General features: G+C 55.7%; 1 protein-coding gene across 2 annotated transcripts in view; it reads left to right on the forward strand.

Annotated features, from left to right (window-relative positions):
* LOC142292299 (putative N-acetylated-alpha-linked acidic dipeptidase) overlaps positions 1-14,112 on the forward strand; it is a 166,250-nt gene that overhangs the window by 111,612 nt on the left and 40,526 nt on the right. For both annotated transcript variants that reach the window (XM_075337569.1, XM_075337570.1), the window contains one exon: positions 2,364-2,489. In XM_075337569.1, coding sequence (XP_075193684.1) covers positions 2,364-2,489 — 126 coding nt within the window. The remainder of the gene's footprint in view (positions 1-2,363; positions 2,490-14,112) is intronic.

Genomic DNA, 14,112 nt, shown 5'->3' on the forward strand with positions numbered 1-14,112 from the left:
GTGAAGCACCCCTAAGGGATGCCAGGCCAAGGAACAATCCAAAGGGCTTTATTGGAACCACAAAGATAAAACACCAAACATAAATATAAATCCTTAAAGTCTGCAAGGAGTCCACAACAAAACAAAAGATCCGGGGGCGCCTCCCGGTATTCCGACTCCAGGGAAAATATGGCAATGGTCCTTGAGTCCAACGGAGTGAACAACAAAACGCAATCCCACGTGGCCACTGATCTCCAGTCTGTAACAGTCCATACACAGGCTCTAGGATCCAGCCTCAGCTATAAATTCTAGTCCTTCTCCAGCCGAGATCCAACTAACTGACCTAACATGGGTCTCATTGTTCTTCTCTCCTGGGATCAGCCCCTTAGGTGGGCAGAAGAGTCCAACTCCGCCCGGACATTTGATGTATGAATGGACTTTAGACTCCTGGCTCTGTCTTGTTTACCAAGTTGTGGATTGGAGAAGTCCCATGCTGAGAAGAAAACAAACAATCCCCCACCAGTAGTATATACAGGACAGTCAAGAAGAGACAGACTATTACAACATGAGCACAGGCGGGGGAGGGACACTCTGTTACATAAGGTTCCTTCTTTCTTTCCGTTAAGTCCTTACTTTAGGCTCCTTGACTCAAAAAAGAAAGACGTCTGCTACTTATTCCTTAGTTACTTCATAATATCATGCTATCCGATATGGTCTTCCCCTCCTTGGCATACAACACCCATCATGCAGGTCTGGAAGTTACAGGACCATAGGTCCTTACACTTTTCAATCTTGTCCCTATCTAACAAACAGGAAACGGCTTCCTTTGTGCCCAGGTAACTTCTCCTATCCTGGGCTGATCCCTATCTGCAGCTAAGGGAATGTAAACCATCACACAGATGAAACCTCATAATGCATTATTTAACCGTAAGCTCTTCAAGCAAACGTGGGCAGCTTTTCCACTATTTTCATGTGGAACTTACTACTAATATACTTTAGGTCTGAAATTTGGCCCAATCTTTGACTTCAATCTATGGTCTCGACATGTCCTCTGTCAACCCATATCGAATACAGGGCAGAGTTTCCTCTTTTTGCACATGACTTGAGCTGTATGTGAAGGGGGCTGGCTATCTGACTTTTTCTTTCAATAGATAAGCCATACCCCCCCTTATTTTTCCTGTGTATCTGCAATTTCAGAGAAGAGGATTGGCTAAGCTGTTGAAGTGAGCAGACAGCCTATCCCCTGTACAGATAGTCCCAGGCATATACATAAAACCTTATACTGTGTCGGACACAAACTGGAGAAAGGGCTAGAGCTTGTAGTTAAAGAGGTTGTCCACTACTAGGAAAACCCCTTCTAATTCCACATATTTCCCCAGCACCGATCCAGCAATGTATTCCCAGGGCTTACGTGGGGTTGTGATGTCACATGAGCCCTGCATCTAATCAGCGTCAGCTTCTGTCTCCCTGATTTTGGACCAAACGAATTAATGAACAGGAAGTGAGGTCTGCAGCTGTACTCACTTCCTGTTGATTGCTTATTTGGTCCATTCCTGTGTAATATCAGCATTTCCAGAGAAGAGGACTGGCTAAGCTTTTGAAGTGAGCAGACAGCCTATCCCCTGTACACATAGTCCCAGGCGTAGACCTAAAACCTCATTCTGTGTCGGACACAAACTGGAGAAAGGGCTAGAGCTTGTAATTAAAGGGGTTGCCCACAACTAGACAACCCCTTCTAATTCTGCATGTTTACCCCAGGTAAAATAATAAAACTTATACTCACCTCCCGTACTAGCATCAATCCAGCAATGTATTCCCAGGGCTCACGTGAGGTTGTGATGTCACATGAGCCCCGCATCTAATCAGCGTCAGCTTCTGTCTCCCTGATTTCAGACCAAACGAGTTAATGAACAGGAAGTGAGGTCTGCGCCTGTACTCACTTCCTGTTGATTGCTTATTTGGTCCAAAAGCGGGAAAAAGGAAGCTGGCGCTGATTGAACATGAGGCTCACAAAATGTCACAACGCTACGTAAGCCCTGGCACTGCGAGCCCTGTCACAGCTGGATCGGCACCAGTATGGGAAGTGAGTATAGGCTTTATTTTACCTTGGGAGAAATGTGGACACAGAAGTGGTTGTCCTAGTAGTGGACAACCCAAAAACATTCATTTTGATTAGACTTCATTGTATTGTTCATTTATCTTCACCATCAGAAGGCCACTACTTGAAAAAGCGGAGCCGCCTAGAGGTACACGATTAAAGCCAACATACAAACTGTATATAACAATATACGTGACCATTGTACATTAGTTTCTACTGATCTGTATGGGTCCTGATCTATTGGTATATTTTGGCTTATATTCAGTCCTCATGTTTTATATTGCAGGGAGAACTGGTATATGTCAATTATGGGCGTACGGAAGACTTTTTCTACCTTGACCGGGTTCTGAACATTAGTGTCCAAGGGAAGATTGCTATCGCCAGATATGGAAAAATCTTTAGAGGCAATAAGGTGTGTAACCATTTCTGTTCCCAATATCCTAATGATGCAATTAAAGATTAAAGGGGGTTATCCCATTTCAGTAAGTGATGGCATATTGATAAAAAAAAAATAAATAGTTTTACTTAACTCATGTATTTTGGGCTAAAAATATATTTTGTAATTGGGTTTAATTAAAAGGTTTGCACCACTTGAATTTTACAGGCCCTTTATTCCCCTGCGCATTGCTGGCTGTAGAATGAATTAACTGATAAATCATGAGCGAGTGTCATATGGTCGGCGCTCCCAAACCAGGAACGCCGACGCTCTACCCTGCTCACCTCTGCTGCTCCAGCAGTTTCTGTGTGGTCTCTGTGTGGTCCCCAGGTCTCTCCTGTCCCTCCGTTGGTACTCCCGCTCCATGTGTCTGAGGGGCCAATGATCCTCCTGCTTCTTGGTTCCTGGTCCGTCCCCTGGCATCCGAGGCTCACACATGGACAGTAGGGCTCTTGGGAGTGCGCTTAGGGCGAGCCCATGCTGCTCTCCGTTCTCTTAAAGGACCAGAGCGACCTAATCCTGAAATGCTTCCCGACCACGCCGTGTACGCAAGGCATCCTCCCTTATTGGGAGGTGCCTGAGTGGCGCCCTGGAAAAGCCAGGGGCCACAGAGAACAACACCACCACACCCCACACTCCCGGTCAGGCACACCGAAGTCAGACACAAACCCTTGTTGCCTTCCGCCAGGGGCTGATGTCCACACCAGGGGGTGGGCCAGGCGGTTGGCCCCGCCCACCAATGAGTTCACAGTCCTGGAGGCGGGAAAAGCAGACAGATTAGTTTTGGAGGTGAAAGTGAGAGGAAGGAAAGTGGTAGAGGAATAGACTGACAGCGTCCGGGTGTGTGGCCCGGGCAGTACAGCAAGGTTGGCAGACGGTGGTGACCATCTGCAGGAGTGGCCTATCGGAGTTTTACCGTAAGGACCGTGGACGGGCGGTGGCCCGGCGGTACCGGACCGGTACACAAAGAGAAATCAGCACCATCTGGCAGGGGCTTACGGACCCCGGCAAGGCTAGGAGTCGCCGTGAATTTGCCAAATCCGTCAGCGAAGGGAACCTCCGGGGTTTCCCAGCAGCCAAGTCCCGACAGAAGGCAACAGTCCAACCGTGAGAGGGAAACACAGCCACTGCCAAGGCTACCGTTCCCAGGGCCAGAGCCTGCGGGCAAAAGGGGCTCCTCCAGCCCATATCCAAGCTGGGGAGCGGGTTACCGGTGGGAACCGTTTACAGTACATAGGTGCAGGGAAAGGCAGTCACCATCAACCTGCCGGGAGAAACAACACCGCAGCCATCTGTGGGACCCGTCCATCCAGCCGTGTGTTTTACCGAGAACTGTGTCCTCATCATTGGCTGAGTGAGTACCACCGTGCCGTGCGGCACAGCGCTGCCCCCGCGACCCTGCACCTCACCAGGCCCTGTAACCCGCCTGCCATCCACTCCTACCCCATCACCGGGCCCCGGGACAACCAACCCCCTACCCACGGAGGGGAGAACTAACATCAAAGCTGCTCCCTGTCACCGCTCCCGGAATCCCCTTACAGAGCAGCGGTGGTGTCACCAACTTCACCACAACCGTGGGTGGCGTCACGGACAATAACCAAATCCCCACAATCAAACCCCCCCTTTTCACTCACAGGCGAGGAACGCCGCTCGAGTCCCCGGGATCCGGCCCACCGCTCGAGCCACCACCGAGCAGCGGCAGCCGCAGCAGCAGGACCCGAGCAGTGGGAGAGCGCAGCATCCCTTCCGCCGCCCGCGACAACTTGGCGTCACAAACAGGATCCTACCGTTCTACCAACTGGTGGAAGTGCGCCTTGTGTGACCGCCGGAGGTGTCCGGCCGAAAAATTTGTGAAGCCGCCATCTTGGGCGCGAAGAATTCCCGCTCGAGCGTCTCCTCGAGTAGTGGAGGCGCGAAGGCCAAAACCCCGCCCCTGTAGAGGAGGAGCCGGAAAGAGACTAAGGGGGACGGAAACAAGATGTCTGCGCCCGACGGAGCCGCTGGAAGAGCGGCGGACGCAGCCGCGGGAGCACCCATAGATGGGAATGGGCCTGCCCAGGTCCCGGCCGCGCTGGCGGGGGGCACCGCGGCCCCAGCTCTCGCTCAGGTGATGCCGTTCTCTTTGCCCTATGTGCCCGGAGCTGCCTGGCTACCGCAGTACGACGGGAAACCTGATGCCTTGCAGGTTTTCCGGAAGAAACTTAGTCCACTACTAGAACTGTACTCCCTGACTGATAAGCAACGTGCAGCGCTAGTGCTGGGGCAGCTAACCAGCGCGGCCGAGCAAGAGGCGGAGACCTGGGCCGAGGGGGACCGGTCCTCTGTAGCCACCATATTTGAAAAGCTGCAGACTGCATTTGAGACCCGTACCGAGGCCGAGTTGCGGATGCAGTTCTATCAATGCCGGCAACGGCCCGCAGATAGCATTCGGGACTATGCCCTGCACCTGCAAACCGCACTCCGCACACTGAAGCGGGTGGACACCATCAAGAGTGTGGACAGTAACAAAATGTTAAGTGAGCAGTTTGTGCAGGGGATGAGGTCCTCAGAGGACCGCAAACAGCTTCGGCTGTGGGCCCTAGAACACCCTGATGTGGACTTTGCCATATTAAAGGAACGGGCCATCAAAGCTCTGCAATCCCCCACATTTGAAGCTCCTGAGCCAGCCCCGTGGCCGGTTGAGACTGCTCCCGTCGTGGTGGCCCCTACCCCATCAGCACCTCCAGTGCCTGTAGCCCCAAGTGGAACGATGGAAGAGCTCGCCGCTCAAGTTCGCCGCATGGATGGGGACCTCGCTAAGATCTTCGCCGCACTCCAGCCTCCGACCAGATCCCAGGCCCCGGTGAAGATGCAGCTCGCCGACAGCCCTGAGGACGTCCCCTGGATGTAGCGGAGAAGGGCCAATGACTCACGGAATGGACCCCCAATCTGTTACAGGTGCAGCAAACCCGGCCACTACTCCCGACGGTGTCCGATAAACGAGCAACCCCTGGGGCCACGGGCCAATCCTCAGGAGTAGAACCCCATGGCCCCCCAGACTGGCGGGACCGGTACATCGGGGCCCGGCCCATCATCCCCGTTGCTGTGGACGGCATACCGGTGATGGCTCTCCTGGACACTGGATCACAGGTAACCACCATACCATACACATTGTATCAACGGTATTGGGGAAAAGACGAGCTGGCTCCCCCAGATGCCAGTGTCGCGGGCGGGGAGGAGGGTGTCAGCACACTACGCTCACCCCTTCTGCTCGGGTCCGGCGGCCGCTGCTCAGTGGTGGCTCGAGCTGTAGGCCGGATCCCGGGGGTTTCTCGAGCGGCACTCCTCGCCCGTGAGTGAAAGGGATTGGTTGGGTGTGGGGATTGTTTATAGTCCGTGACGCCACCCACGGTTGTGGTGATTTCACCACCGCTGCTCAGTACGGGGGGTCCCGGGGATGGTGATGCGGAGCAGCCAGGTGTTGTGTTGCCCCTCCGTGGGTAGGGGTCGGTGATCCCGGGGCCCGGTGACGGTTTGGGAGGTGCAGGGCCTGGTGGGCGCAGGGACGCGGGGGCAGCGCTGTGCCTTGCGGCACTGTGGTACTCACTCAGCCTGAGACGTTGACACAGTTTGTACGGTAAACCAAACGGCTGGTAAGACGGTCCCACGGACGGCTGCAATTGCTCTCCCAGTAGGTGACGGTGATGTCCCTCTTCCTTGCACCTTGTGTACTTGTTGGTTGCGATGGGTCCCCACCGGTAACCCGCTCCCCGGCTTCAAGCTGGACCGGGGGAGCTCTACTCTTTGCCCGCAGGCGCTGGCCCTCAGAAACTGGTGCCCTGGCGGTGGCGGTGTCTCTGTTGTACAGGTTGGGCTGTTGCCTTCACTCGGGTCTTGGTTGTTGGGGGATCTACGTCCCCTTCACTGACTGATTCGGCAATTTACGGCGACTCCAAGCCTTGCCGGGGTCCGAGAGGCCCCTGCCCTGGTGCTGACTGTCCTTCGGAACACTGCTCCAGACCACCGGGCACACAGCCTACGGGGTCCTTCCAGTAACTTCCAAACGGTCCCCCTCCAGACAGTCACCGCCGTTGCTGACCTTGCTGACCTGTCCTGCACACAGCTGGACCTTCAGGCTTTTCTCTCTCTGTCACCACTCTTGCTTTCCTCCTTTACTACCTTTCTTTTTTTTCACTTTCACTTAGTTGTTTACTTTAGCCCTGTCTGGGCTACTCCTCCACTCCTTGCACTTCCTCCTCCCTGACTCAACTCCAACTCAGACTGCCTGGTTTCTCCCGCCTCCAGAGCTGTGATCTCCTTGGTGGGCGGAGCCAACCGCCTGGCCCACCCCCTGGTGTGAATCATCAGCCTCTGGAGGAAGGCAACAAGGATTTTTGGTTCAGCTTAGATGTGCCTACCTGGGATGTGGGGTGTGGTGGTGTGTGACCTGTGTCCCCTGGCTTGCCCAGGGCGACACATTCCCCCTTAGCAAAATGCAGACCGTCCGCGGGCTGCCGTCCTACACCGGTTTTATTTTTCTGCAAAAAGGGATAACAAGGTAAATAACACATAAATTTTCAATAACTCTTCCCAAAACGGGAGGCACATTTTACTTTAACGTTGCAAACGGTTTACGGTTACGGTTTCCGCTCTCTCCCACCCAAGCAACCTGGCCCTGATGCTGCCCCTAAAGCCCAGGCAGCACCCCTTGACCCACAGTCCAGCACACGGTACCCGAGCGGGATCTGTCCTTCCCTCCAGAGGGTAGCCACCGGTTCCTTTGGTGGCTGGGCCCCAGCCTGCTCCGCTGAGGGCCCTCCCTCCAACCTGCCTCTCCGGAGGCGGCCTGCAGAAAACGGTAACGGTAAACAACATATTTACAAGCCACTAACGTTTGTGGGTGCCCTGCAAGTTCACGGGCTTGTCCATGGATAGTTCTCCATGCAAAATAACTTTTTAAACGGTCCCCACGGGGACAACGGTGTCGGCTCCAGCCGGTTGCAAATCACGGTAAATCAGGTGAAACTTCGGTTAATCATCTTTCTTATCATTCTTTCAAACAAACAAACAAAGTGGTGGTCCCAACGGGGACTGCTGCAGCGGGCATCCGCCGCCCTACTCCGGTTCCTCTGCTAAGGCGGACCCATCCTCTGCCACCAGCACATCAAACATGCACTGACATGCCTGCTGTGACAGGGGTACCCGGTACCCATTTCCACCGGTACGCGGGGTGTGGTAAACCACGGGGTCCCCCACATAGCGGGAACGCTCACTTGCTCCTTCAGCTGCAACAATGGACTCGGAGCTGGGGCAGGAGTCGTCCTCTCTTATTCCTGCGTCAGGCGGGTTGCCGCCAGCTGCCGCAGCCTCCTGGCCCCCAGCATCCGACACTTCAGCCCCTTCTGTGGTAGCATGGAGCAGCAGAGTAGGCGAGCTTATACTGAGGCGCCCCATAAGTGACGGCAAGGGCGATGCATAGGCCGAGACTAGGCCGGGCCCCTCAGCCGCAGCGGCCGGTCCAGATAGGACATAGGGACGTGGGTCACCAGTCGGTTCTGCTACATCTATTCCCCTTTCGCACATCGGGGCAGTTGTAATCAGCTCCTCCACCTCGTTGGTCCACTGCTCCAGCATCCGGAAGATCTGATCCTGCTGACGTTGGTGGAATTGTATCACCCGGGCCTTCATCCAAGCCACGGTCCCGGGCTCAGGGTCTGGCACAGTCTCTACTGGGACTTCTGGCACCACGCTATTAAGGGGCCGTGGTTCTAGCGGTTCCCCTTGGTGCATTTCAGGGCCGTCCTGGACGTCTGCAGCCGGCTGGTCCGCCGGAGCGGCCGGGCAGGGTATCGCTACCGGTTGGGCAGGTAGCGGGCCTAATGGCGGGGCGGCAGCAACTATCGCGGGTAGCGGGGAGAGAGGCAGGGCGAGCGGAAACCGGCCGGGCCCCTCAGCTCCAACGGCCGATCCTTCAGGAATACAGGGGCGTGGGTCGCTTACCCGCTCCTCCAAATCCTCTTCTGCCTCGCGTCTCCACATAGCAGCCACCACGTCCGCCATGTCGGTCTCCCACTCCTCCAGGAGGAGTTGCATATGGGCCTGCAGACTGTTACTCAGCGGGACGGTCCAGTCCCTCAACCACGTCGCCGTGCCGGGCGCGGGGGCTTCCTCGTTGGGAGTTGGGTTGTTCATCTTGGCAAGCGTGCCTTCCAGGAACCCAATATCGTTGCAGAGTCCTGGCGTCCCTGCTTTTATAGCCGCAGCTACATGCGGCCAGCCGCCATCGCGTCCCCCTTAGTTCTTTCCGGCCCGTCCTCTCTCGGGGCGGGGTTTTGGCCTTCGCGCCTCTACTGCTCGAGAAGACGCTCGAGCGGGAACTTTTCGCGCCAAAGATGGCGGCTTCTGAAATTTTCCTGCCGGATACCTCCGGCGGTAACAAGGCGCACCTCTACCTGACGGCAGAGCGGTAAGATCCTGTTCGTGACGCCAAGTTGTCGCGGGCGGGGAGGAGGGTGTCAGTACACTACGCTCACCCCTTCTGCTCGGGTCCGGCGGCCGCTGCTCAGTGGTGGCTCGAGCTGTAGGCCGGATCCCGGAGGTTTCTCGAGCGGCACTCCTCGCCCGTGAGTGAAAGGGATTGGTTGGGTGTGGGGATTGTTTATAGTCCGTGACGCCACCCACGGTTGTGGTGATTTCACCACCGCTGCTCAGTACGGGGGGTCCCGGGGATGGTGATGCGGAGCAGCCAGGTGTTGTGTTGCCCCTCCGTGGGTAGGGGTCGGTGATCCCGGGGCCCAGTGACGGTTTGGGAGGTGCAGGGCCTGGTGGGCGCAGGGACGCGGGGGCAGCGCTGTGCCTTGCGGCACTGTGGTACTCACTCAGCCTGAGACGTTGACACAGTTTGTACGGTAAACCAAACGGCTGGTAAGACGGTCCCACGGACGGCTGCAATTGCTCTCCCAGTAGGTGACGGTGATGTCCCTCTTCCTTGCACCTTGTGTACTTGTTGGTGGCGATGGGTCCCCACCGGTAACCCGCTCCCCGGCTTCAAGCTGGACCGGGGGAGCTCTACTCTTTGCCAGCAGGCGCTGGCCCTCAGAAACTGGTGCCCTGGCGGTGGCGGTGTCTCTGTTGTACAGGTTGGGCTGTTGCCTTCACTCGGGTCTTGGTTGTTGGGGGATCTATGTCCCCTTCACTGACGGATTCGGCAATTTACGGCGACTTCAAGCCTTGCCGGGGTCCGAGAGGCCCCTGCCCTGGTGCTGGCTGTCCTTCGGAACACTGCTCCAGACCACCGGGCACACAGCCTACGGGGTCCTTCCAGGAACTTCCAAACGGTCCCCCTCAAGACAGTCACCGCCGTTGCTGACCTTGCTGACCTGTCCTGCACACAGCTGGACCTTCAGGCTTTTCTCTCTCTGTCACCACTCTTGCTTTCCTCCTTTACTACCTTTCTGTTTTTTTCACTTTCACTTAGTTGTTTACTTTAGCCCTGTCTGGGCTACTCCTCCACTCCTTCCACTTCCTCCTCCCTGACTCAACTCCAACTCAGACTGCCTGGTTTCTCCCGCCTCCAGAGCTGTGATCTCCTTGGTGGGCGGAGCCAACCTCCTGGCCCACCCCCTGGTGTGAATCATCAGCCTCTGGAGGAAGGCAACAAGGATTTTTGGTTCAGCTTAGATGTGCCTACCTGGGATGGGGGGTGTGGTGGTGTGTGACCTGTGTCCCCTGGCTTGCCCAGGGCGACACACCAGTATAACACTGATTGCTGCTGATGGACTCCCATTGACCCAAGTGGGATACAAACAAGTGGCCATGACTGTGGGGCGAGCTGAACTGCAACACCAGGGTATGATTGTGATAATGAATGAACCCAGTGATCATAACCCGAAGGTAGTGCTAGGGACCAACGTGATGGAGCACTGTATGAGTGACGTGCTGACCCTATTGCAGCAGCTGGCCGCCACGGTGGCGGGGAGCCGACAGAGAGCTGTGCAGCGTGAGAGCCGAGCCTTGATGTACCGCCAACATGTGAACTCGACAGGAGGAGAGATTGGTGGGGTGAGAGTGATGGATGTTGCCCCTTTGATTGTGCCTCCCAGGAGCGAGATGATGATTTGGTGTAGGGCAGCGGTAGGGCCCCAGGGGCGTGACTACCCCGCCATGATAGAGCCCATGCCCTCTGAACACTGGCCCACAGTAATGGCCACCCGAGGGGTGGTGGATGTAAAGAAGGGGAGAGTGCCCGTGAGGGTGCTGAACTGCGGGGAGGAAGAAGTCAGGCTTCCCCGGTACGCTACCCTTGCCAAGTTGTTCACCTTGGATCCCCATACCATCCACGAGGCTATCCCCCCAACCTCACCACCGACTGCCAGCACTCACCCGCCCCAAGGGGAGTTAGATGAGTGGCACCAACAGCTACACGTGGGCACTGACGATACCCCTACACATCACAAAGAAGGGGTATACCGGGTGGTACGGGAGTATGAGCGGGTTTTTAGCAAACATCCCCTAGACTTTGGGCAGATTAAAGGGGTCCAACACCATATCCCCACCGGTGAGCATCCCCCTATCAAAGAGAGGTACAGGCCTATTCCCCCTGCACACTACCAATGTGCCAAGGACATGTTGAGGAACATGAAGGAGGCGGGGGTTATTAGAGACAGCTGTAGTCCCTGGGCCGCCCCGTTGGTACTGGTTAAGAAGAAGGATGGCACCATGCGGATGTATGTGGATTACCAAAAAATTAACCAGATAACACATAAGGACGCTTACCCTCTGCCCCGCATTGAGGAATCACTGGCTGCGCTGAGAACCGCTAATTACTTTTCCAACCTTGACCTCACCAGTGGGTACTGGCAGGTGGCTGTGGCACCAGAAGACCGAGAGAAGACTGCATTTGCTACCCCCATGGTACTCTGTGAGTTTAATAGCATGCCGTTCGGGCTGTGCAATGCCCCTGGAACCTTCCAACGGCTGATGGAATGCTGTCTGGGGCATCTAAACTTTGAGACCGTCCTGCTGTACCTGGATGATGTGATTGTGTACTCCCAGACATATGAAGCCCACCTGGAGCACCTAGCCGAGGTGTTCGTGTCCCTTGCCAAATATGGGATGAAGTTGAAGCCCTCAAAGTGTCATCTGCTGAAACCCAAAGTGCAGTACCTAGGGCATGTGGTCAGTGCAGAGGGTGTCGCCCCTGACCCTGAGAAAATCACCGCCATTCAGGACTGGCCGAGGCCGACCACGGTGAAGGAGGTGAGGCAGTTTCTGGGCCTGGTGGGGTATTACCGTCGCTTCATTAAGGGGTACATGAAGATGGCTGCCCCCATGCAAGACCTCCTCGTGGGACAGACCAAAGGTGGTTAGACCCCTAGGAGCCCCATTGGTGTGGGAAGAAAGGCATGAGGAATCCTTCCGTCAGCTGAGAGCGGCCCTGACCAGAGAAGAAATCCTAGCATACCCTGACTACAACCACCCCTTCATCCTTTACACCGATGCCAGCAATGTAGGCTTAGGGGCAGTCCTATCCCAGGTCCAAGACGGAAAAGAGAAAGTGATTGCTTATGCTAGCCGAAGGCTTCGACCGACTGAGAGGAACCCCGAGAACTACAGCTCTTTCAAGCTTGAGCTCCTGGCACTGGTGTGGGCTATCACCGAGCGGTTCCGCCATTACCTGGCAGCGGCTAAGTTCACCGCTTTCACGGATAATAACCTGCTGACCCACCTGGACACCGCCAATCTGGGCGCATTGGAACAGCGGTGGGTGGCTAGGCTAGCCAACTACGATTTCACCATCAAGTACAGGGCTGGCCGTGCCAACGTTAATGCCGATGCACTCTCTCGGATGCCCCACTTGTCGGAGGAAGGGCCTGAGGATGACGACCTCGACGAGATTGAGCTGTCCGCATTTCATCAGCCACCGACTGAGAAGGTGCATGTCTATCAACAACGGGTAAACCTGGACCCGCTGCCCAGCCAGGAGTGGCAAGAAGCTCAGGACCTGGCACCCGCTGTCCACTTAGTCAAGATCTTGGTGTAACAAGGCGCTGCTGGAATAGACCCTGCCGCCCCAGCTGAAGCCCAACGCCTGTGACGAGAACGGACCCGGCTGTATCTACACCAGGGGAAGTTGTACCGTGAGCTGATTAACCCGAAGACCCATGAAAAGATCCGCCAGTTGGTGATTCCCCAAGCTAACGTGCCCACCGTACTGCAAGCATACCATGATGGTGCTGGACACTTCGGATGGAAGAAACTAGAGATGCTGTTGAGAGAGCGGTTCTATTGGAGTGGAATGCGGGAATCTGTAGAGGCCTGGTGCTGAGAGTGTGGCCCTTGCACGCTGAGAAGGAAGGACGAGGCCAGCCAAAAGGCTCCCCTACACCCGATCGTTACACATCAACCGCTGGAGCTGGTTGCCCTGGACCATGTAAAGCTCACCCCCAGCCGAAGTGGGTACACCTACGCTCTAACCATTGTAGACCACTATTCAAGGTTCATCGTGGTTGTCCCAGTCAAAGACCTAACTGGCCGTACCGCCGCTAGAGCGTTCCAGGCTTATTTCTGCCGACCACATGGATACCCTGAGAAGGTGCTTACTGACCAAGGCCCGGCCTTTGAAGCGGAGGTGTTCCATGAATTTTGTCAGTTGTACGGCTGCAAGAAGATCCGGACCACGCCTTACCATGCCCAAACCAACGGCATGTGTGAAAAGATGAACCACCTGGTCCTGGGCCTCCTCAAGACGTTGCTGCTAGAAGAGCGGAACCTGTGGCCGGAGAAGCTACCTGACTTGGTCGATATGTACAATAATATCCCTTCCAGCTCAACGAAATGCACCCCAGCATACCTGATGAGGGCTCGCCCCAGCCGGCTACCGGTGGATCTGGACATGGGACTGGAAGCACTCCCTTCGACAGCTGAATGGGACACTCGGTGGAGGGTGCAGTACCGACAGATTCAGGAATATGTTGAGAAGAACTTGAGTCGGAGTCGGGAACAACAGGAGCAGCGCTTCAACCAGAAGGCGTCTGCTGGTCCTTTCCAGCCTGGAGATGTGGTGCTGAAGCGCAAGAGGAGGACCCACAAGCTGGATGATCAATGGGAGCAAACCCCATATGTCATACAGCCCACAGGATGGGAAGATGGGAAGGCCTACCAGATCAGTCGTGACCAAGGGGGCACGTTGGCCACAGTTTCCATCTAAAGAGGTGCCCACCAGCATTGAGGGCAGCGGCTGAAGCTCCGGTTCCTAGACCGGCGGAGAAGGCAAAAGAGGTAATCCACACCATGATGGGTGACTTTCCAGCAGACTGGCCTACAGAGAATGGCGCGGTGATTCTTCCAGTGATACTGTTCCCACAACCCGTGGATGAGGAAGTGATGGAAGTGGTCAACCGTGAGCCAGTGCCCAGGGATAAACCTGTATCCAGCTCCCCTATGCCTCCGCCTGCCCCACACGATAGCAGGGAAGAGGAACTGATTGTTCCCTCTGCCCCGCTGCCTGTCCCCACTGACACTGGACCCCGGAGGTCCACTCGTCCCAACCTAGGTAGACCCCCACTTAGGGACAGGGAAACTGTTCTTTAAAAGGGGGAGAAAGTGTGTGTGTGTTAAA

The sequence above is a fragment of the Anomaloglossus baeobatrachus genome, chromosome 2 (genome assembly GCF_048569485.1).
Source record: "Anomaloglossus baeobatrachus isolate aAnoBae1 chromosome 2, aAnoBae1.hap1, whole genome shotgun sequence".
Lineage (NCBI taxonomy): Eukaryota > Metazoa > Chordata > Amphibia > Anura > Aromobatidae > Anomaloglossus > Anomaloglossus baeobatrachus.